Here is a 24,466-nt window from a genome sequence, read left to right on the forward strand (position 1 = left end):
ATTTTATTGAGTAGTTGAGGTACTGTATCTTGTCTAACTGTGGACTCTGATGCAATTAAATAGCACAGTCATAGTTCTCATTTATTTGTTTATTCAAAATTTCAGGAAAAAAAGAATGCAATAAATTTTCGGAATACACATTTAGCGATAGTATGTCAAAATACACCATCTCAACTATAAGTATGAAAAAACGTTCGAGGCCTCAGATACAGAGTTTGAAATAAGACAGAGTCTAGTGAAGATTTTTGATTATTTCTTTCCCCAATCAGGTAATGAACACAAAGAATTTGTGAAAGTATATTAATAACATAATAGAAATAGACCAAGGCCCCCTCAGAAGGTATAGGAATGCAAATCAGAGTCACAATAATAACTGTCAAACTTATTATTGCAGTTTGAATGCACTGAAACATAATGCATAAGAGAACATTGAGAATTTAAAGATAAACATGACTATGTTGAATGTTTTGTTAGTGAATTACAGTGGAAACCTGGTGATGCAAAAAACAAAACAAACAAAAAAAAATCACTAATGTGAAGCTGTGAAGTTCGGCCTATTATTATTCTAGTCGTGTTGTGTACTCTTTACCATGTCTACCCGTAATCTATGCAAAATCCCTGTCAAATATTTCCATTTATTTAAATTCTGTGCTTTTGACAGGTTTTTCATCCACTGGTTGCTAGTAATTCACCTCACAACAGGCTAATGTAAAGTCTACTCCATAACTGAAAAACTGAAATATATATGATATAGTATTATTTATAAATTCCATATCTCCAAACTGTACCAACAAAAATGCACAGATATGTTAAGTAACACAAGCTGTTTGCTTGTTAAAGGTGATTTCTGATTTTTAGCAGCAGTTTTAACTAAAAGATTGTTCACTATTTAAATTTTTTAAAATCATGAACAGATAAATGCTTATGGATAACCTGCACCGAGCACCCAAGTTTCACATTAAAAAGCTACCTAGTGGCCTCTGCATAATGCAATGTTTTGAATTGATGTCGGGAAAATTTCAAATGATTTTATGCCTCCAGCCGAGAAGCCCATGCACTGTGGCAACACTTTCATTAGCTACTGTGAGTAAAAAGTAGAACTGCGGTTTTCTGTGGAGCTTTGAGATGTTGATAATATAATTTGTTGATAATATAAGGTCCACTGAGGTGGTCCACTGTGGGATTTGGCAACAACAGGCCTGAAAAGATGTGAAGATGAAAAAGCCCATAATGATCACCAAGAGATTCACACTGTGGATAAGGCCCAGCAAGGCCCAAACACTAGAGCTAGAACATAATGGCATTTAACAGGTAGACATGGACAAATGAAAATAAGTGTTCACATATTACAAAGAGTTTATGGAATAAAAATGAAATGTTATGTCAAGAACAAAGTTTTTGTTGCTTTGATTCCAACATTGACTGACAAACCGCTGATGTCCTTTTTTGGAGGTAAAAACAGAGGTTGTCGAGTTGCTAAAATTTCTATTTATCTCTAAGGTTTGTATAGAAAGTACAGAAATGTCCTACATTCACAGTACTGATTGAAATATTTATTGAATGTAATGTTTGGAATACCCTAAAGTTTGGAGCTGTGTTGTTACCTTGCAGCATTACAGGCCGTAGGTAAACGGCAAATATAATTTTTCTTGGAGGTCAATAAAACATTTCCCTTTTTTTTTTAAACATTCGTCATAACTGTGTAGATTTCTATATAATTAATGTTAAAATGAGAAAATAAAGTCTTTTTCTGTCTTGAGGATTTGAGGTTGTGAAAATATGTAGGGAGTCATTGGAAACCGAATGGCTGATTTTAGCGTTGTTCTCCAGCCTCTTGTGTTAATATATACTGTACTGCATCTTCTAAAAGCCATATAAGACTGTAAACTATCCATCATATTGGAGTGTTGACTTTTATGTAATATTATTTTACATAAATACCCAACAATGACAGCGGCACACAGTCTTTGCCTTTTTGTACTCTGAGGTATACGCTTACTTTTTGCAAACCTCTGGGCCAGAAATTGCTGGGCTGAACGTATAGCAAATAAATTCCATCTCCTGCCCTAGTCTGTTTTGTGAGGTTTATTGAGATCCCTGTGGGTTTTGTCACGATGATGCGGTTTTTATACAAACTGATGATAGTGAGATGCTCTTGTTTTCCATACACATACATATTTAAAAAAAAGAGTGAGGTAGATACAAAGTTGAAGGGAAAAATGTGTTTGTTTTTTGATTGTTTTTTTAAAGTTCCCCAGTCATGACACCAAAGAAAATACATACAAAAAAAATCCAACGTTATACTGAATCATTGGGCATTTACAGTGATTTAAACTGATAAAAGGAAGATAAAAAATAAATAAATAACAATTCTAGAGTAAAAAAAAAAATTAAAGGTGGGGGCGGGAATATTGGGTCACCAGGAAACAATTCTAAAAGATTAAAATAAAAAAATCCTTCAAAACACTTCTCACTATTCAGCCTCCATATTAAGACCTTTTCTGTTCATGACATTGAAATGTGTTCCCTTCCCTTGACTTTCAACACATCCTTTATTTGGTTTTCAGAAGCAGTGATTATGAAAACAATAAGACTTGTTCTCACAGCAGTGGCGTCTTATTGCGCTTGACAATGTTGACGTCATTTAAAAAATTTTTTTTGAATGGTTGAGAGATGGTTAGCATCATTAAGGCAAACAAGACGACAGAATTAGCCCTATTGATTTGAGAAGAGGCAAGAAATGGATGGGTGCAGTTTGTTGTCGAGGTCAGAGGGGGACCAGAGGGAAAGTAGAGAGGGCACTATTGGACTCAACAAAACATAATTTGGGTGGGGAGCAACAAGTAGATGACAATCATAAGAATGTGTGGAGAAAGCAAAGCCTTTACTTTGACCTGAGATTCAGATGCACCTAGAGAGCAAAGCTAGGTGCAGTGCTAGAGAACGAGTACAAAAAGGGTGCAGAAAATACACGCTCACATTGAGCTAAGGTGTCCATTCCAAATAATAATATTAATAATAATAATAACAATAAAATATACATCCACAAAACAAATACAGAAGGAAACATTTCATAAAAATAAAAGGCAATGAACAAACTGTAGTGTTAAAGAAAAGACTTGGGGGTAACAGAAAAAAAAAAGGTTTTATATCTAAATCTTATTTTTTGTAGTTTTAAATTTTTTATTTTTTTTTTAAACCGAGTTTGAAGATATAAGAAAGGGACTGTCGTGGATACCATAAAATACCAAACCTGAAGGATTTTTTAATATATATAACATCCAAAAGAGAAAAAGAAAACAAAATAGCAGCTTTGTTCTGTACAGACATAGAGGCAAACATTTCAAACCGTAAAAAGGTTTTTAAAAAGTGACAAAACCAATGATGTGTATAAAAATGATCCTGCAGTCTAAAATACAACTGTAAGACCTTTGTAGGTGTCTGAAATGTAGATAAATCAATGTCCATTCTAAGAGACCTGCCGCAACCTAAAAGTTGTCTCTAGGCTACTAAAATCTGATCCAGTTCCTTCTCATTTTCTGTCTCAGGTCTTAGACTCTGGTTGTTTGATGTTATGCATTTGGTGCCATTTCACATGAAATGTACACTTAAAAATGTTCAGATAAGGTCTGAAAAAAATGAAAGCGGAGGCAGAGTCGTGTCCCTTTTTTTAGTTAAGTGATTTGCGGTGTGGGACATTTGATGCTTTCTTTAATTAAAACAAACGGAGTTAGGTTGTGATTCAGAGTTGCCTGACTCAATTCACATGTTTAAAGTTTATTTAGTAAATTTATGCTTAGATCTGAATGGAGTCGTGTGGCACAACAGACTGTTTAGGTAAGCCTACATTCAGCAACAGCATACTACTTTTTTCAAATCATTATAGAAAAATGTTTGTCTGCAAGTTTTTTCACCATCTTGGAGAGTTCAATCAACATCTCTTTTCTCAATTAATGTTTTCCTTGCTTGCCAAAAAACAGCAAGTCCTCACATTTGAAAAGTGAAACCAATGAAATGATTCAATCAGTTGATGGATTACAAAAGAATTTGCAGATTTGTTTTCTGACATTGAACACATTGCCTACATTTTTGTAAACTCCTCATTTGTAAGATCAAGACCAAAAGCTACAGACTTGTTTGACTGCATACTTCAACTACTTAATATTGTTTATTTAAGCATTCATGGAATTGTCAGATGATTTAAAAAAAGGGTTACATTTAATTCACAAGGGCTTTGCTTACGTTTACAATACAAATTAAGAGACACCCAAACTTGATTTTATGCTGCTCTATCGTTATGCACTTTGCTTCAGTGTTAAGTCCAGCTCCAGTGCCGACACAGTATATACTAAGAAAACTTTAGACTGCAGGTGTGAGTGCAGCTTATTTCAACACTGTCCTGTTACCCCCTGCCCAACACACACACACCCACACACAGGTGCTCCATTAGTAGCTAGATAAGTATGACATCTGAATACCACCGAACAGTTCTGCTGTTACTTTCTAGACAGACTGAATCGCAACTCTGAATCACATCCTTAAACAGGAAGGAGCCCTGTATAGAAATAAAGCTTGATTTGGCACTAGTTTAGCAGATATACAATAGGCCCTCTTCTTCCATTTTTTAACCACTTTTGATGGGATCAACACCAACATAAATATCAACAGGCAATTTAAACGTGATCTTAATCCAAACTTTCTAGCATCCTCACGACATGAGTCGGCCTGATGGAAACAAAGTAATTTTGATGGAAACTGATAGAAGAAAGCCATTTTAGAGAACCACGTGTTTGTATAAATACACAATCAAATATCCACAACAATATTTGTTAAATCATCAGGGGAAAAGTGCTCTTCTATTGGGTTTGCTGGCACATATGCTAAAAAAATGATTCTCTTATTAGTTGGAGTCTAAATCCGTAAGCCAGGATACATGCCCGCATTGTTTTCCTTCTTGAAGGACTTCCCCAGTGTTGAGTCTCGGCCATCAAATTCCACATGATTTAGCAGGTTTCTGTGCTATTTTTCAGTTTTTTAGGTTTCTGCTTGACCTTAAAGGAGTGGAGAGATCGTCTACTGGAACACAGTAGAAGTAAGTCTTTTCTTACCTCATCCATCCTTCCTTAGGAGATGGAAGAGAGGTTTGGATTACCCTGTGTAGGAGGAGGAGCAGGGGCTGGTCTGATATCAGCAGGCTGATGACTGGGGCAGTGGTAACGCCCGTTCATTCTTTCTGCCCCCATTCATGTGTGCATAGGGTTGCATTTCATCAAAGTTTGGCCGCAGTACCACTACAGGCCCGTTAGCCGAAATATGTCCTGAGTGCTTGTCCAGGGTTGGTCCTGGAGATGCCAAAGCTGAGGCAAGAGGGCCCAGGGAGGAGGGAGACACAGGTCCCAATAGTAGGGTACTTGGGCCTTGCATGGGAGACAACTGCTGGGCAGAAGGAGGAGGTGTCCCTCCTTCACACCCCGACGACGCGGCGGCGGCGGCAGCAGCGGCAGCGGCAGCAGCAGCAGCAGCAGCAGCAGCAGCAGCAGAAGCAGAAGGCTGCCTGGTGGACGCAGGGTCCAGTGGAATGTTCTCCATGTTTTCTACCTCCATGTCCAGCTCCTCAGTGTCCGGCGGCTTATTGTCCTCACTGTAGAAGAAGCTCATTTCCCTGAAGGGAGGATCCAGGTCGTCCTTGATGCTGCTGATGATCTCCAAGAAGGTCGGACGCATCTTGGGATTAAACTGCCAGCACATCCTCATCAGCTCAAACCTGGAAGTAATGTACAAATGGTAAAAGGGGGAGTAACGTACATTGGAAAGTTTGTTTGGTGTTGTTAATAAAGTCCAGTCTTATATTAAGAGTTGTGGCCTTTAGAGTGGGAAAACTTAATGTTTCTCACCAGCAGGTGGCAGGAGACACTGATGTCTGAGCACATTTCATTACTCTCCACACTTAGTTAATTCAATACATTGATCTTTAAAAAATACTATTTTGACTGTACAATATATTGAAGACCAACATACTGCTCCTCAGTAAATTACTACAGCGCTTGTTGTCTTTTTGTAAATTCATTCTGTTCCTTCCAGAAAGGGAAAACCACTCAAAATGTAATTAAACTACAAAGTGATAGGTCCACATAAACTACAAACATTTACATTTTTAAATATTACTTTTAGCCTTGGTGAATATAATGTCATACCTTTACCGTATTTCAAGCCTGCTGTATTTCAAGCAGGTTTGTTGATGACATATGATGAGCATGCTAGCTATTGCATGTAATACTGTTCAGTGAATTGTAGTTCATGTAGTATTTAATTTAAGTAGTGGACAGAGTACAAACACAGATGTACTGTATTGCACAATTGCTGGCAACTGTAACACTTTGCTTACACAGATATCAGAAATTTGTTTGTGATTTATTTCATGCTACATGACTACACATACAGTAAGATCAGTAATGTATTATGTACTCAGCAGCCCAGTAAATCATACACAAGGTTACTGTGCCAGGCCAGCAGCCGAGCTTTGGGAATGTCAAAACAACATCATAAAAGGGAGAATTATTACAGTTTTTTGTGGTCATGCACCACACACCACAACTTCAATTATACACAAACAAGCTAAGAATACTCTCTACGGCCTGCTGACATAAACACCTCAGCCATCCCTCCTCTATTCCTGTTGCTGTTCCCGCTCTCTTGTTTTCTTTCTCTCCCAGTGGTCTCTCTGCAGTCTACAACAGCCTCTGCAGCTGGGTGCCAGCTCCTCTCCCCACAGAGGAATTATGGGTAGAGCACGCGCCTTGCGTCATGCTCTGAAGCAGAAAGGGGGGGGCAGGGTCCGGGGATGGGGATGGGGCCTTTGACTTGTTTTTTAGCAGCACGGCAAAAGACTTAAAGTTCAGAGGTCTAAGCTCAGGCAGCAAAAGCTAAAAAACCTCCCATCAAAGGATGTCATTCTTGGATTTGGGCCGACGCACCAAAGTAACCTGTCTGCGTGTTTCCCGCCGGCTAAAAACCTCTTCCCCCACCATCTGTTGTTGTGCACGAGGCTTGTTGATGCTAATTTAGAAAACAAGCACTGCAGTAAATTCTGACTTCTTGTCATCATCTTGCCAATCATGGCACAGAGACAGATGCTACTGCCATCAAACTAAAGGGAGTTATATTTGACCCATCATCAGCGATGTTACCAATATCAAACTGTTCAGTGGTACTGTTAGTAAGGTGTATACACAAGCTTATTCGAGTAAACTTGCTTGGCCCATGATACACCAATAAGATTGATTTTTAACTTTTCTGTAACTAAATGGTGAGTTTTACCAGCAAATATTTGGGAGTCACATGTTAAAATTATGCTTTCAGAATTAGATTTGGAGCAAGGCAGCATTTAATAAAAAACAAATCTAGTCTAGACACATCCAAAATTTCCCTAGCCAAAGAGATGGACAAAAAGTCCTTGGAGCACTATGATAAAATCAGAAACAGACACTTTCAGACCAAGTATGTGTGCAAAGCAGTCTCCACACTTCTATGGTGGATGTTAATAAACCTGAACAGGACTGCCTTGCAATAGAACTGAGAAACTTTACACATGCAACATCCCAACCTAATAGCACCGTAAGTGATACTGCACATTCCACAGTAAATAAGTTAAATATGATCACCGCGTCTGTGACTCATTTTTGCCAAACCCTGTGAGAGAGAATTAACTTTTTCTGAAGGGAAACTCTAGACAGAAACATGGGAAGTACAATCAGTGACCCACAGCTACCTGACCATGGGAAACACAACACAAGGAAGAGACATTCAAAGCTCTCTAGATATGACTCATCCCTCTTTCTCTCACGCCAGCCACTTCCTTTTCTTGTATTTTTCTATTCACTCTTTGTAGGAATGTCTGGCTTCACTACACTTCAGCAGTGTTCTGGAAACCTCTATTAGCCTACTACAGCAGAGACAACCAGTGGCAGCAGCCTCAGGGACCAGGAGGCTACCCCACCACCTCCATAACACAATCCACACACTCCTGTAATCAGGACAAAACAGTCAGGCTGCCATAGAAACCAGAGGTTTGTGTCTGCACAACACTGTCCTCTTTTTTTTTTTCTACTTGCACGCTCTTCCTAAGGTGAGGTCAGCCATAGAGAGTGGGAGGGGAGACAGGAGAATGCCTTCTTATTGAGGTCAGAGATGGAGGGGAGAAATGCATGTATGCAGCGCTGCATGCTGACAAGCAGGCTGTACTGTGTTTTCTCTAAAAGTCATGATGATTCATTAATAAATTATGAATGCATTGATGAATTATTTCTATCCCTTTCACTTCGTTTACTAATGGACAGACACCATCTCCCTCCTCATGCCCATTCACGGCGGAAGGAATGAGGGGCATCTTTCACACGTCGGCCATGGCATCCCTTCTATGGGCCGAGGCTGACGGGTGAGGAGGCTTCTCGCTGCCAGCTGACCACTGAAGCAATGTCGTCAACAGACTACATTTAACCAGTGACGTTAATGTCAGGCCTCATCTTGGCTCTACATTAGCATGCACACCACATGATATCCTACACGCTTAGAACCACAACTTAAAATAGATGCTGTATAATACATCTTTAAGGGTGTTCTAACATAATTCTAGGATACACTCGATCACATACACAAAGACACTTACAGCATGTCAGGGCAGTTGTCCGGTTTGTCCAGGAGCCCTCCCTCCATTACGAACCGCAGCACTTGTTCATTGGACATGCCTTGGTAAGGCTGTTCTGCTAAAGTGGCGATCTCCCACAGCACAACACCAAATGACCTGCAAAATGAGATGAGGTTCATAAACTATATTTACATTTTTGATGATGATAATTCAGTAATGAGTCATTGAGTGTATCATCTTATGAACATCAAGTGTTGAAACAAAAAAAAACCATTAAATTCTTAGGAGCAAAACGTTGCTTAAGTGTACAGAATGCTGTAGATTAGTAACTTTGGCTCTTATTACAAATCATCTAAATTCAAGCTAACCATCTGTCAAAGCACGCTCAGTGTTTTTGACTGCTGAATTGTTTTTCCCCAAATTTTCATGCAGCCAACAGTTTCCTTTTTGCCTCCATATAAAATGTGCTTGCTTGCTTGCTTGAGTAGTCTTTTAATGTAATGTCACACTTTTCTTGTTGAAAATTCTCCATTTTAATTGTATGGTAAATTACGCAACTCTAATAAGCTCAGACTGAAATTGTCAGTGGGGGGTTTTAGGTTAGAAATAAGCAAACAAACAATATGTAATTGTTGAAGCAAGCAAAACAAAAGCTTAAAGTGGCACTAATCACTATTTTATGTTAAGAGTTAGCTGCATAACACTGAACTGTCTATTGTGAGAGGTGACACGGCCACAGAGACTTTCCTGTGCAATACTCTACAGGTCTGAACTTGAAAAGGTGATATTACTGTACATCAGTGTTGTGTTTACAGTTTGTTTTACTGTTCCTGAATGCCTTTTTAAATCTACCCGTGTACTTAAGAATAGAAGACTGAAAGAAGAAATATAAATAATTATATAACAATTAATTACTGCAGGACAAGTCTCAGTAGTATGTGTTTACAGTAAACATGCATTGAGTTTATTCCTGACTAGTTGTATTTTCACCACTGCCATGTCTTTAAGACAGTCTTATTACAACACTTCACATAACTGGCTGAAACAGCCTTGAGCTGAGCGACAAAGCCACATTCAGACAGATTTTCTTCAGAGAAATAGAATTCACCTATGGGTGGATTCCTAAGTAGCCCAGAATGGGTTCATCCCACACTGAACCTCATCTGTACACAACAACATCAAAGAGGAAGATATAGTATGCATATGTGGAGGTGGGTTTGTGCTGGCACTGCAACCCCTCATTTCAGAACATCTGGAGCAGTTTAGGCCCACTTAAGAGACTGACCCGTGGGACACTGAGTTGGGAAACAAAAACTTGCAAGGGACTAGTAAACATTTGTATTTCTCTTGAATATTATCATTCGAGACCGTAGGAAAAATTCAACAAAACTATGAGCTGAGATTTCACCTATATCTTTTATGCTGCTGTATCGGAGACAGGAATTTCCGGAGACTGATCTTGAAGCCAAACCATTCTTAAGGTTTTGGAAGCACTAGCTGTCATTACAGGAAATGCATGTTCAAACTATTAAGAAAAGAACATGGCCTGGGAAGTGGTCTGTAGGTTTTCGCAGTTTTGACTTCACAAGCATGAAGCGTTTTGGTTCATCCACACACACACACACACACACACAAAGAATACGCAATACGCAGACCTTTCTAAAATACTCTGCAAACCCACTGGACTCAGGCAGGTTTATACACGTGCACTGCAGGGTTTCATTGTGTATGTGAGCGTGATGCTTTCTCATACCAGACATCAGACATTGTAGTGAACACGCCATCTTTCAGCGATTCTGGAGACATCCACCTAACAGGCAGCAAGCCCTTTCCTCCTTTTCGGTAGTAATCCGTTTCATAAATATCTCTGGTCATACCAAAATCTGAAGAACAAAAAAAAAAAAAAAAAATGAAAGCAGAGGTCAGGGAAGCCACCAAATATCAGTCAGTCAATCTGTGTGAGGGAGGAAGCTCCTGAGAAGCTCCTCATCCATTCCCCTCATTGCATCCCTCCCTCTGTCCATCCACATGAAGGCTCCACTGCCTCAGGCACTCACTGAAATCCAAACACTTACAATATTTCTTAGGCCACCAGAGAAGATTCAGTGTTGACCAAGGAGAGGCTGAGGGCATCTTACTAACTTGACTTACCTCCAATCTTCACAGTGAAGTCCTCTGCCACCATGCAGTTCCTGGCAGCCAGATCTCTGTGGACAAATTTGTTGGCATTGAGATACGCCATGCCGTCGGCAATTTCCCCTGCCATCTGGATCATCTTTTTGAGCGGGGGTAGGACCTGGCTTGTGGCTTTCTGTGGCAGAGTGAGACGAGATGACATGAGAGGACAAGAACACTGTTGTTTGATGTTTCCCTGCTTTTTTTAGTTCACCTGCATGTGGAAACGCATCATCCATGTCTCCATGTCCATGTCATCCAAGACACTGAATATGATATTATAAAGTGTGTGTCTTTGTGAGTACTGCATGTGTGAGGAAAAGCTGCTTACTTCTTTGCGCAGAGAGCGCAGGTAGCTCTTCAGATCTCCACGGGTCATCAGCTCCATAATCACCAAGGTTGGCTGTCCTTGCGAGACCACCCCTAGCAGCCGCACCTATACCACACCAATCACAATACAGTGCAGATCAGTTTGTGTGACTCAGACGGTGGCCCTCAAGAGCTTTAAATACTTTTTTTATACTTTTATATACTTATAGTGTCGATAGGTTAAATAATAAACTCACTATAGATGGTGGTGAAACAGCTCTGCAAAAATAATTACTTTTACGCTTCTTTTAAAACACATCTGATTGTTTTATTGTCTCATTTAATCTTAGTTTAAAATGGCAGAATAACAGAGGACTAACATTAAGATACAGCAGGAACCAAAATTTATTACACATTCATTAGATATTTCACAACATTTTTAAATTTGCATTAGCTTCTCTTTAACTGGCGTTGAGGATTGTAAAATACTACATTTTCCATAAAATTATTCAAATTGAATTTAATAATTGAGTGTGTGGCTTTTTAGCAGCGTACAGATAACCACAGTGTACCGTACGTCCGACTTCCTGACATCTTTATCTTTCCTTCTACGCAGATTAGCACGGACAAGCGAGTTCATACTGTGCTGGTTTATGTTTTAGCCAGATTGTAAGGAATCATCTGGATTTATTTGGCAGTCTGATAATAACCATTTGTTCCCCTTACCACATGGTGACAGTTGAACTCCTTCATGACAGAGGCCTCATTCAAAAACTCAATGCGCTCCCTCATGCTGGCCGACTCATTGACAGTCTTGATAGCCACTCGTGTCTCAGGTTCATCCTTGACCACTCCCTTGGCAATACCTTCGTACACCATGCCGAAGGAGCCCTGGCCCAACTCCTTGTGCATAGTGATCTTCTCCCTAGCCACCTCCCACTCATCCGGGACGTACACTGTCCCAAAACAAACAGCAGGTCAACACAAAATACCAAAATGTAACAGTGACGAGTTGAGAAGATATTTAATACTCTTACTTTCAGCAGCACTGAAGTACTCTGGGTTGACAGATGCATAAAGGACTCCATTCCCCAGCCTGTCACTGTTCCTGTTGACAAGAAACTCAATTCAGTTAGATGCCAGCAGCTTTGACTGCGGATAGGATGTGTAATTCTCCATAGGAAGCCTACTCTATCACAGGGGAATGTTGACAAAACCAACTTATTAATTCTACCATCTCACTGGTTTCATGAGCATAGGTGGTAGAAAAACATAATCAAGCAGTGTTGTCTGGCAATGTATAAAGTGCATTCGCGGATACTTGCCTCTTTTTGTTCACAAAGAAGAGAATGGTGATGAGGCTGGCAATGAGTAGTGTTACTATGATGGGAATAATAATCATCAAGTAGAACGCAACACGATCATCTTCTGTCAGACAGATCAGAGAAATGAAAATGGTCAGCACTGACTAAACGTGTCGTTTCTTATCCACCTTAAATTTGCCAAGAAACTTTGTCAGTGTGTGGTTTTTATTGTGTGGGACATGTTCAGTTACGTTTGAATGGAGGTATGTAGAAGGACACACTGTCCGTCCAGGAGCCGTTCCCTGCTAAAGAAGTTCCACGCACATAAGCAGTGTAGTTTCCTGAACCCAGGTTGGTGAGGCGAGCTCCTCTGTGCACGCGATATTGCTGCCGTGACACACACTCGTGTTTCTCAATCTGAAAAAACAACATTGTGGTCATTGGGGCTACCAAAGACAAAAAAGGTAAAGGTCATGTAAGGAGTGTAGAGCTGCTTTCATTTGCTCTGTTTTTAAAAATTATTAAGGCATATTAAACCTGCTTAAGGATTACAAAAAATAATTGTGCATTTGTGATTATTTTTTGTCTGACTTAAGACTGACTTAACCCCAGTCCTTTCCCATTCAAAACTGTGTTTTGCCTCTGATTACTTCACCTAGACATTGTTCAGAGTTTGACAGTTGGGACTGTTTCTTTCTGCTCAACTTAAATCTTAATTCAAGATGCATTTTTATAAGTTGATTTTCTGGCACTGCAATAATTATATTCACATGAGTGGACACTTGAAACTTTTGAAATAAACTATATTTGCATGTTCAGAGATTGTAGCTCTAGATGTCTGTTGTGTTTTAGTCTGTTTTAGTTGATTGATTGATCAATGTCAAAGGTTACAGAGTTTCGATTGACCATTTTTAATGACTCGTATCATAAAAGTTATTTTCAGAAGTTATTTACATTCATTTGATTTAATTCTATGACATACTCTCAGCCTGGCTCACCTCAGTCCCCAAACGAAATTTGATCTCATACATCAGGATCAGTCCATTGGGCATAATGGGCTCTTGCCAGTGCAGGACCACACAGCCCTCAACTTTGTCACACCTGTCATAAGTCACCTTTCCAGGGATGTCATCTGCCTTGGCTGGAAAACATACACAAACTCACATATACAATAGTATAAGAAGAATGTGTCTACTTGTGTTGTTCCATCACAGTTTGTCTCCTGGTCAGTATGTCACCTGCGGGTTTGGTCCTGGAGAACACAAACAACCCAGCGCTGCAGCGCCCCACCTCCTCATTGCAGGCATGGATGTCAATACGATAGACTGTGAAGGGTCGCAGGTTGAGGATTTCTAAATATTCAGCTGAGGTCTTGTCCTCTAGGAAGGGGTACTCTTTGACAGGAGGAGTGCCATCTGTACTGTTGTCACCCGTGCCAACGCTGGTGTTGCCCCTGCCAGCACTCTCGTTAAACAGTGTGTTATTAGCCACACCAAACAGATCTCTGCGACGACGGTCTGCAGGTCTGAAATACAGAGGGACAAAAGGATGCAACAGCATAAGACAGTTGATTTAGGTATAGCACACACCGTTTAGACAATAAAGGACTGAACCATATACAGTGTGTCCTGAAAATCTTTTTGAGTTCTGCTGGACTGTGTGGAGTGAGTCTGTGAGTGAAGGCATGCCATCTGTCCAGATGTTGCACATTACTCCCTGTGGAGCGTTGTAGAAGGATGAGGTCAGACAGATCATAGTGAAGTGGACAGACTGAGAAGGAGAAAGACAGACACAGAGAGTGAGTAAAAACGAACTTAAAGTAAAGCAGCTGTCCAGTGCAACTCAATCAGCAAAAAAAAAAAAAACACTGCGAAGAGCAGATATTGGCCAGAGACGAAACATGGCTCATACTTGACACAAACATGCTTTTCCGTGGCTAAACACAAGGCATTGTAGTGGACAGACGTGTGGTCTCACGGTGTAGATGATGAGTTGTTGAGCCGCACATCATCATGACTAAGAAAATAAGGCGGTGACAGCTGTTACTGTAGCAGACGCCACAGGACACCTCGCCAACAGTCACATGTGAAACCGTCAAGGACAGGCTGGGACAGACATTCAACAAAGATGTCTGTGCTCTGATTGAGTTGGAAAATGAGAGCCGTATTGACAGCTAGTGACACCACAGTGATGCACAGTATGAAGAGGCTTTACAAAAGCTCCTCTGGCTAATCAGAATAAATGTTTGGGGATTGTTTAAACAAGAAAGAGGTGGATAGATTTTTTTTTTTTTTTTTTTTACAGCTCAGCTATACAGATTCAAGCTGTAAAGTAAGAACAACTTACAACTAACAACTATTTTCATATCCGATAAATCTGAGATTTGTATCCATAAAAAAATAAATCAATGTTTTATCTATAAAATGTCAGTAAGCTGCGAATAATGTCACACACACATTACACTGTGAAGATCACACATCTCACGTTCCTAAGGTCCATGGTGTCACCTAGTTGCTTGTTTGCCCAACATTTCACAACCTAAACGTATTACATGAGAAAATAAATCCTCACAAGTGAGAAGGCAGCATCCAGCCTAATTGGATATTTTTTGCTAACAAATGACAATATAATTTCATTATTTTAAAAAGCTGCTTCTTTCTAACAGAAGAAATAAAAGTTACCTAACTGAACGAAAATAAAGTTGATGTATTGTCACTGAGCAAACAAACCCAGTGCACAGACAGACAAATCTGTCAGAAGGTCACACTGACATGTCAAAATTTCTTTGGCAGAAAAGAGTTCAGCACGACTACTTCTACTGTGTATGAAAACATACAGGAAACTAAAGACAGAGATGCAGTAAATCCAGTAAATATTGACCAGTTCTGTATTATATGTGACAGAACAAGGGAAGGTTTTTTTTTTTGTCCTTTCGGCTTATCCCGTGAGTTCAGGGTCGCCACAGCGGATCATTGTCCGCATGTTGATTTGGCAGTTTTTACACCAGATGCCCTTCCTGACGCAACCCTCACCAATTTCTAACGGGCTTGGACCGGCAAGGGAAGGTTAGAGAGAAAAAAAAGCTATGTGCATTAAGAGTATTGGGTAAAGCAGGGCAGTCCTGACACAGTGAGAAGGCTTCTCAGCTGACTGAAGCATCACCTTATAGCTAGGGAATTACTACAAATTTTGTCTCGAGCATAACAACAACAACAACAAAAGAAAATATCACAATTTCTATACACAATGTCTGGAGAATTCAAATTCAATTCGTGACAAGTACCACAGGATAAGGAAAAAAAACAAAAAAAACAAAGAAAACAGTGAAAGCGGTAAATCCTCATCAGTTCATCTTGTCTGTATTCATAATGAGTTTCAACAGCAGGGGATTATGGCAAATAAACATATGCAATCAGCTGATAAAAGTTTTTGAATCCTATCACAAAGTTTCTTAAAGAGAAGCATGTAGTCATTCTCTTTGTGTATCCAAACACCCTCCTCCTCTACTCCAGAAAATCAGTTTGCCTTCCTCATTTTGTTTGTCCTCTAGTGCTGATTGTGCTCTTCCCTGACTCATTTAAATACCAGATGGATTCACTGTACATTTCCTGGCAGCTGTCTCACTCCAGAAATTAAAAAAAAAAATAAAAAATTTAAAAACAAGTCTTGGACAAAGAAAAATGTGCAATTGGAGGAGGAAAAGTGGAGTGGAGGGGGACAGAATGGAAAACATTTCCTCTTCTTTCTTTTTCTGTTTTCACCCGCCCTCTTTCCCCTCACCCCAATCTAAACCCTGAACTTAAAAAAAAAAAAAAAAAAATCCCAGAATTTTAAGCCCTTCTTTGAGTGGTTTGTAAGAACGCTGGCTCTGTTACAGTGGCAAACACGTGAATACACAGGCCTTCACTGCAGGCCTGTTTTCTGCCAATCACATACAGCCAATAGAGGGGGGGTTGGGGTTCAATTACAACAGAAAGCTATGTTTTATTATTCTTTCTTCAAAGACATATTGATCCAATTCAACAAGAGCATTGCGAAAGAAAAGAGACAGGCACCAAAATGCTGCTTGAATGAATGAACTCTGGAGGATCTGGGGCATCTTTTGAAGATATGGATTTGTTAGATAATGAGTGCTCTTAGTACGACGCAACAAGTATATCAAACATGTCCATATTCTACTGTTATTTATGACGTGGTGAAGCAAAGAAGAACGACACAATTCACAAATATATAGATTGTTTGTGACTATATGAGAATAAAGGAGTTTGGGAGAAGAACAGAGCTCGAGTCTTTAAACAGTGAAACATTGATAGCCATGAGCAATTTAAAAGATAACACAACACAGATGTCCGTCCCTACTGTGGGGAACAAAAGACTAAGCAGCTACGAATGTGCAACAAAACTATGCCCTTCAGACTCCTTAATCACATCTCTCGCTTGGGTTTGTTTGCGTTGCCTAAATTTGTGCCTGCTAGGTCCTAACATCCCCCTGTGCCACTGTTGCTACAGCAACAAAAAGCCACAAGAGCGCTGAAGGCTTTGGATCCTACTCAGCATGTCTCCTCATCTGCACCGACCAACAAAAGGGCCGAGCCCAGCGGGCCGGCTCAGCCCCTGTCCAAGTCCGTCTACACCCCATGCTTGGATCCTGTCAGCTTCACAGAAGAACCATTACACCCGGGCCGCCACCTCATTCCTCAGTTTGACCTATCAAGGCAAACGAGATGAGCTCTTTGACGGCTATTTCCGCCGAATGAAAGGGAGAGAGCAGGAGCTCTGAACTGTTTAATCCCATCGCTGTGAGACTGATATTACATCTCCATTTGTGGCTTACTATACCTCGGCAGAAAGATGGTATTGTGAAGGAAGTTCTCGAAGATTTTCAAAAACACCCGGTCATTTTTTTCCCGGTCCTTCTCCTCAGGAGTCTTCTGGCAGGCACAGCACGGCCCCTTCTCTGCCCCTGCCAGGTCTGACTTGGACAGCTTTGTGCTCTCTTCCATATCTGTAAGCCCCGTTGCTGGGATCCGGATTGGGATCTTCAGCTCTGTTTTGAGACAAACCAAGAGCGTTTAGTTACATGCAGTATTCTGCATTACCGGGCAACTTGTTAAGAATTCTTTTGACATATTTCCTGTACAGAATTAGGTTTCAGTACTGCACAAATAGCTGCCAGTCTCAAATACCAGCCAGTCTCTAGTTATCACTAACTTGGTTTTGTTAAATGCGAGAATATTTATTCTCGTATCCATCTCTCAGCAAAAGTTTACAATCCTAAACAGACTAAAAAATCCTAAATCCTAAAAAGACTGAACAGATCTTTGTTGTTTTGTAGGATGAGTATGACCTTTGGAGCAATAGTTGTGTTGGTAGAGCTCTCTATCCTCAGGCTGCTGCTGCCAGCGGACCAGGTAGTAAGTCAGATTGCCATTGGGAAATACTGGAGGTGACCATTTTACCACCAGTTTGGTTGAAGAGTTGGCATATGCATGGGCATCTCTAGGCATAGAGGGCACTAAAATAGAACAAAAGCATATTGTGATGTTTAAATGTTGAGCTGGTTCAACACAGTGATTACAGAGAAGGTTGCATAATTAGTGTTAACACAGACTGATGGTCAGACTTACTTGAGGGACGTGTGCGAATGTAGATGATGTCACTCTTTGCTCCAGTAACATGTTTTTCCTCCACCTGCAGGGTAATCGCCTTCACAAAAATAGCGTACTGGGTCCAGGGCTTGAGGTTTTGAAGAGTGACATTTGGGTCAGTGTTTTTATCCTCAGGAAGATCCACATCAACCATGTGCCAGCTGTTTGAGCCACAGCCACCCTGACCGTCAAACTCTGTGATGTTCTGGAAATAGCTGGTAGAGACAAAAACACAGTTGTGCACTGACAAAAATACTTTCATGTAAAAATGACAAACCTATCATTTACAAAGAAATATCAGGTATTCATATATAAGGTCATTCTGGGCATACAAGTTAAACTTACTAATTCTGGGTTTGTTTAAAAATATCATTCATCTCCACAGATTTCACCCATGGTTTTGTTTTTTTTATTTTATTTGTAAAGGCTGTGTATTACATAACATTGCTGACTGTTTTCCAAAGTGTATCATACAGTTTTTGTACTACCTAGAAAATTTTAGAAAATTTAATTAGATTCAGATCTCAAACAATAAGGAGACAATAATGTTGTTAACATGATGATACATAGTTTGGTTTGTTGTTTTGCACAGCAGAAATTCTTCTATGGGTCATTTGAAACCACAGTGCAGAACAAAAGGGAGCAATCCTGCAGCTCAAATGTTGTCATCAGGAAATGGACAATATGATTTGAAGTGCACACAGCTAGTAGGGACTGCAGTAAAATGGCCTCAATGCAGAATTAATTTCATACCATAGAGTATAATGAGTCATTTGTCAACTGAGTACTCACGACTCTTTAAAGTAGACTATAAAGCTGATAAGGTCTCCATAGTCTGGTGGCTGATAGCGCTCCCACATCAGCCCGATCTTATTGCTTGTTGTTGTGTTAGACTTGAACTTCACAATATGGCTTTCACCTGTTGTGACAGAACAGTTTGATGTTTCAGAACACTGAATGATTTCAAAGATTATAAAAATTGTAGATAAATCTGTCAAAGTTCATGTGAATATACTCACAGCTTGCTCTTTCACCATTGTTACGCAAATCACCTTCCTTTGGCTTCTCGAGGATGCCTGTCTTTTCCCACATGGTGTGGATCTCAGACATGCAGAGTTTAGGGTTCAGACTGAAGAACAGACGACCGGCCAGAATAGTCAAGTTGTGCTGACTCCAGTCCCATAGGTGCTGCAGGTGCTGGTTGTTGATGGCTGAGAACGAATACATGCTGAAAATAGAAGGCCAACAAGAAAGGATTACAACTATTACCAAAACGTTTTCACTCATGCTGAAGCGGTCAGTCATAATGCTGTTAAAATGAGCCTTTTTTTGCCACTTGGTGGCAGCTATAAGCACTAACAGTAGTGGACATCACATGAGCTCAGGTTTGTATGTCTCTCTGGCAATGGGCCTGGGTTTGTGCAGAGGACATGAAACAGAAACACTGTTGAGCTAACACTCTAAACTCCAGCAGACCAACTAGTGCACTAGAACACCTCCAGAGTGATGGGGAATGCCTGTCATCCTCAACAACATTCCTCTGAGTGAAACTTTACCCTATGAGAAATGACAACATGGAGGGTGACAGGCTTTCCCATGACCCCTCTGGCCCTTACCATAAAAAGTTTCCTTCATATCTAAGACTGCTGCTGATATCACCAGGGCCCATGGATCTGACAACTTCCATTAAGACTTATAACTGCATTAACTTGTCTTGTCTGCACAAATTTATGAATCATTTTTAATGTACAGTTTCATTTTTATGTACAGTATATTTAAAATAGTATCACTAAGCACAAGACTAAAAGGGTTATATTTGGATTTATTAGTTTAGGTTAATTTGTATTTTTTAAATCTAGGGCAGACATTCAACAAGAGATCACTGACATTTATGTAACTTCACTGATAAGTTGGCAACCTCGCCGCTAGACTGCAGTTAATTCATTTCCTCTAATTCCCTCAGTAACCACACACTTTTTTTTTTGTCCGTTCGGCTCATCCCGTGAGTTCAGGGTCGCCACATGTGTGCAAATGTACAGAGCCAAAAAGTGCAGACAAGCCATACTTGTCGTGGAGTTCATGCCCTTTGATGTAACGCAGGCTCTTGAGGAAGGACAGTGAGCCAAGTGCGTGGGAGTGTCGAATTCTCACATAGCCCGTCACTGTCTGGATCAGTCCCATGGAGCTCTCCAGCTCAGACGCTATGTTATCTGGGGACAGGAGATAAATACACACGGCATATAAAAAAAATTGATATAAATAAATATAAACAGAAACTAAACCAAACTCTACTGGCACTCTTACACCCAGACAGGCTATCTGTGCACCTAAACCAGGGAGCACTATAACTGCATAAACTTCATCATATGTGGAAAATAGCTTGTAAGCCAATGAGCAAAAGAACAGAATTGTATTGTGATAACGGGTTTAGTCTGCAAACATAATGTTGATTTTATGGCCCTCACTGCGCATCCTAGAAGCCTAGAACACCAGGCTTTTAAAATACCAATTATAATATTTATATAGTCATCAAGGGAACAGTACACTATCTACAATACTATAGCCAATAAAGGATCAGTATAGGATATTATACAGCATAATAAAGCAATGTTCAATACTATTTATTGGATACATTTCGGATGTGTCGGATGCTAAGTTGTAGCTGATCTAATGTAGTCTACCTAATTTTCCTGAAGGGTAGTATGGTCTATTAGCTGAGTTACATGGGAAAATTTACAGTATGTGATTAAAAGTGCGCAGCTGCACTCACTTCCCTGGCGTATGTTGATGTCCAGGTTGCCTTCGATGTAAGTGCAGTCCTTCAGGTACTGAGCAGCATCCATGGAGTCGATGACAAGAGACGTGCAGACCTTATTACACAGGCCATTACAGGCACTGCATAACATACTGTGTGCAGCAGAAGCAAAGGGAAGGAGCGAATGAGAAAAAAGAAACATGGAACATGAAACATGAAAATTAGTGAGTAAAATCTCACCCTAACTTTTCTACCTCACCCTGAAATTATTTGCCCACTCCCTAGCTCCCAAGAATTCCAGAGAAATCCACTGCATGATACAAGGTCAACTCTCACATTTTAATCTTTTATGAGCTCTCATCTGAACTCTGTTTCATGCGAAAGTGAATCACTCTTTTGACCTCAGAGACAAAACATCAGTTGCACAGCCAAAAAATATACAGCAGCAGATACTCGGCATGGAAAGTTTGGGAACTGACAGAACAAAACAGAGAGAAAAACTGCAAGAGAGAAGTTTCATTATTCTAGGTAATTACAGACAAAGGAAACGTCAACTGAAAGAAGTATACCAGGAAGTGTTCGCTAATTAAGACACAGCTGAGTCTCTTCTTAAACTCTTTTGAGTAATAATTAAAAATGAGGCACTAAATGCCAAGCACCTGTCATTCCCTCTGAACTTTTTTAGCAGTCTAAACTTAAATCATCAACAGCGTATCATTCTCTGTATCTCTTCTACCTGTAGTCAGGTGAAGTTCATTTTAAGGATACTTCATGCAAATTAATTTATTATGCACGAGTACAGAGTGAGCACCAGCTCCTTTAGTGTCCATGAATACTAAAGAGAAAACTCAGATCCTTTTACAGAAAAATTTGCCAGAAATTACATGACAATACCAAGACCTATGACTCTCAGTGAAAAAAAAACATCAGGCTGTGATCCAATACAAATGAATATACAAGACCTAAAAGATGCTTACACTTTGAGAATCTTAGACAAAATGTACATGGTTAATTTTAAGAAGCTCTTCCTGATGTTTTATACATTCAGTGAGCCACCCAGCATGACACTTCCAAATCACAAAGACCTAAACTAAAAGTGAAGGGGATGTCTTTACCCATTAGTCTCGTTGCGTTTGAAGCCAGAGGGGCAGTCAGGCATACATTCTCCCCCGTGGATGACAAAGTGAATGTCACTGAGCAGGTGCACCTGAGAGCACACCTCCATGGTGATGCAGCGCCAGCCCTCGAACTTGTAAGTGCCTGGGGGACAGTCTGGCACACAGCGTTCCTCGTGCAAGTAGTGGAGGCAGGCGTAGCAGGCGGTGTCATTGTTGGGTTCAGTGCAGCCGCCCAGGCATTGGCTGTGGCAACACTCCCCCTTGTCTGTACAAGCAAGTTTGCAGCGTTCTGGACACACTGGAGAAGACAGAGAAGCATAGGGAAGAGGTCAGTTTTGGTTAGGTGCAAGTAGTGGGCAGGTCCGAAAGATATAAATTGTAGGCTAATAGAACACAGGTTGTGATTTAAATGTCTGTCAAAACGCAGACAGCAAACTTTCAATAATTGTGAGCAGGCAAGGATTATGAAGATGTTTTAAATAGGTTAAAAGGGAAGTACAGAGTCAACACATTCCCACTATAAGACCAACAAATTATTTTTTGACAGCAAACTAATTCCATTTGGCATCATTGTGCTCATCTGTTGTCTTTGAACCAAAAAGAGCAGCAGAGAACAACTGATAAAAAAATCTGAATTCGTCTGCAATTTGATGTTTCTAGTGAATTGTTTAGACCTAAAACATTAGCTTTCTTATTTTCTTAATATTCCACAATAATAAAAAGTACAAGTACAGCTCACTCCCACTATCACCACAGCTTCTAAGAAATAACCACTGTACATCCTTCCAGTCTGTGAGAAAAATCAACCAAAAAAATTATCATATGGGGTGTTTCAAATTAAACTTGAGCAACGTCAATAATTAAACTCCTCTCTATTTACCGAGCAACACTAAAATCCAAAACCAAAAACAATGTGTTATCAATAACACAAAGCATTTCCCAGCTGCTTGGACAGACAGACAACGTATTTGAAGGATTGTGCATCTTCAGAGTTTGTCAGATTTATCTTACTGAGCTTGCAAAAGGAGCAGTAATGTTTCAGCATTCATCTGTAAAGAATTAGTGTTTCTAAATCCAAGCATTGACACAGAAAAGATAAAAGTTACTAGCATTCGTCAATGTACATAAAAGACAGGAGAATCACCTCTGTTTGTGTTTAAGTTTACCTCATCTGCCTCACACCGAACTTAACAGTAACACACATGAAAATGGGAGGAGTATGTTTTGAAAGTTCAAAAGCAGTTTTACTGTAGCCTATTTATAGAGGGGCACTTCAGGAGAAGCAGATGTAAAGGGAAGAAAACAGATGATTTCCACCGCTAACTAATCTTGAGACACACTGCAGAAAGGGTTGTCCTAGTTTTAGATGAGTCAGTTCCATAGAAAAGCCACCTGGAGTTTGTATGGACCTGTATGAATGCTTGTGAAAAGGCCTGGTGAAAGATGTTTTCGACAAATAATTGTGCCCCGTTTGAGGAGACTCGGTCTAGATAAAAAGCTTTTCTGGGAAACACTGAGTCAAGTTCAGGTGTAACAGCTAAGAAATCAATTCTAATTTGTTGAAAAAAGCTTTTTTGCATATAACAAAACTGTGCAAGCAGCACAACCCTGTCCCTCCCACATCTTTGTGTTGTTTGTATATTGGAACCTTAAGCGTTTACTATTTATTGTTATGCTCTTTGTTATTGCTGTAAGACAAATTTCCCCACAGGGGCAATAAAGCTGAATTGAGCTACACTAAACTGAACTGAAATAAGAGGCACAGGACTCCTGGTTCCTTAGCAACCGCCTCTTGGTGCAAAGCTGGAAGGAAACACACACGCACATAAAAAGTAAAACCCACATTTCACCACTCTTTCATGTGTGTTATTATAATTTGCAAGACTGTGACACTAAATGTATTACTTCCCTGTTATCAGTGTCATTATTTTAGCCATCTTCCTAACACTCTTTTTATATGTGATAAAGAATATGTGTGTGCGTGTGTTTGTGAGAAAGATGTGCGAACATGCATGTTGGTATGTGAATATTTGTGTGCCAGACAGAAAGAGGAAAAGGGCTCTACTTGTTTATTTGCTCTTAAATTAAACACGGGTGTCGGAGCATCTTTAGTTCACTTTGTGAATCACTCAAGAAAATGAAACCGGCTGCTTAGCTAATCTCTTGATGAATATTTCATGTTGCTTTAAAAAACATCTGTGTAGGTTAAGAACGTGACGGTGCACTACAGCAATGCTGCAGAGCAAATACACACTACCACAGTGCCAACTTCAGTTTTACTTCACTAGGAGGAATGAAGAGATCATTGCTACAGCTGAGAGTTTCTCAACTATTTACCAGTGTTTGTCACATTCAGTCAAATCTCATAGTGCTGAGGTGAAGTGAAATGACGCATTTCCTCAGAATTCTATGACAAAAGAAAAACAATCCCTTGCCATTTTCTCAACAAATAAATATAATAAAACCGATCTCATTTAGTACTTTGTTTTTGTTTTGTACAATACACTACAGTA

The 24,466-nt window shown here is 39.9% G+C and overlaps 1 protein-coding gene across 2 annotated transcripts in view; it reads right to left on the reverse strand.

The window, feature by feature from the left end:
- Positions 1 to 74: 74 nt before the first annotated feature.
- igf1ra (insulin-like growth factor 1a receptor) overlaps positions 75 to 24,466 on the reverse strand; it is a 69,508-nt gene continuing 45,116 nt past the window's right edge. For both annotated transcript variants that reach the window (XM_067502799.1, XM_067502800.1), the window contains 19 exons: positions 21,951 to 22,251; positions 20,851 to 20,987; positions 20,146 to 20,290; positions 19,100 to 19,308; positions 18,873 to 18,999; positions 18,060 to 18,295; positions 17,780 to 17,947; positions 17,272 to 17,479; positions 13,671 to 13,957; positions 13,431 to 13,573; positions 12,684 to 12,849; positions 12,454 to 12,556; positions 12,166 to 12,236; positions 11,855 to 12,084; positions 11,151 to 11,255; positions 10,796 to 10,955; positions 10,398 to 10,527; positions 8,666 to 8,800; positions 75 to 5,764 (listed from right to left, as the gene is read on the reverse strand). In XM_067502799.1, coding sequence (XP_067358900.1) covers positions 5,188 to 5,764; positions 8,666 to 8,800; positions 10,398 to 10,527; positions 10,796 to 10,955; positions 11,151 to 11,255; positions 11,855 to 12,084; positions 12,166 to 12,236; positions 12,454 to 12,556; positions 12,684 to 12,849; positions 13,431 to 13,573; positions 13,671 to 13,957; positions 17,272 to 17,479; positions 17,780 to 17,947; positions 18,060 to 18,295; positions 18,873 to 18,999; positions 19,100 to 19,308; positions 20,146 to 20,290; positions 20,851 to 20,987; positions 21,951 to 22,251 — 3,638 coding nt within the window. In that variant the 3' untranslated portion in view covers positions 75 to 5,187. The remainder of the gene's footprint in view (positions 5,765 to 8,665; positions 8,801 to 10,397; positions 10,528 to 10,795; positions 10,956 to 11,150; positions 11,256 to 11,854; positions 12,085 to 12,165; positions 12,237 to 12,453; positions 12,557 to 12,683; positions 12,850 to 13,430; positions 13,574 to 13,670; positions 13,958 to 17,271; positions 17,480 to 17,779; positions 17,948 to 18,059; positions 18,296 to 18,872; positions 19,000 to 19,099; positions 19,309 to 20,145; positions 20,291 to 20,850; positions 20,988 to 21,950; positions 22,252 to 24,466) is intronic.

The sequence above is a fragment of the Channa argus genome, chromosome 4, assembly GCF_033026475.1.
Source record: "Channa argus isolate prfri chromosome 4, Channa argus male v1.0, whole genome shotgun sequence".
NCBI classification, from domain to species: domain Eukaryota; kingdom Metazoa; phylum Chordata; class Actinopteri; order Anabantiformes; family Channidae; genus Channa; species Channa argus.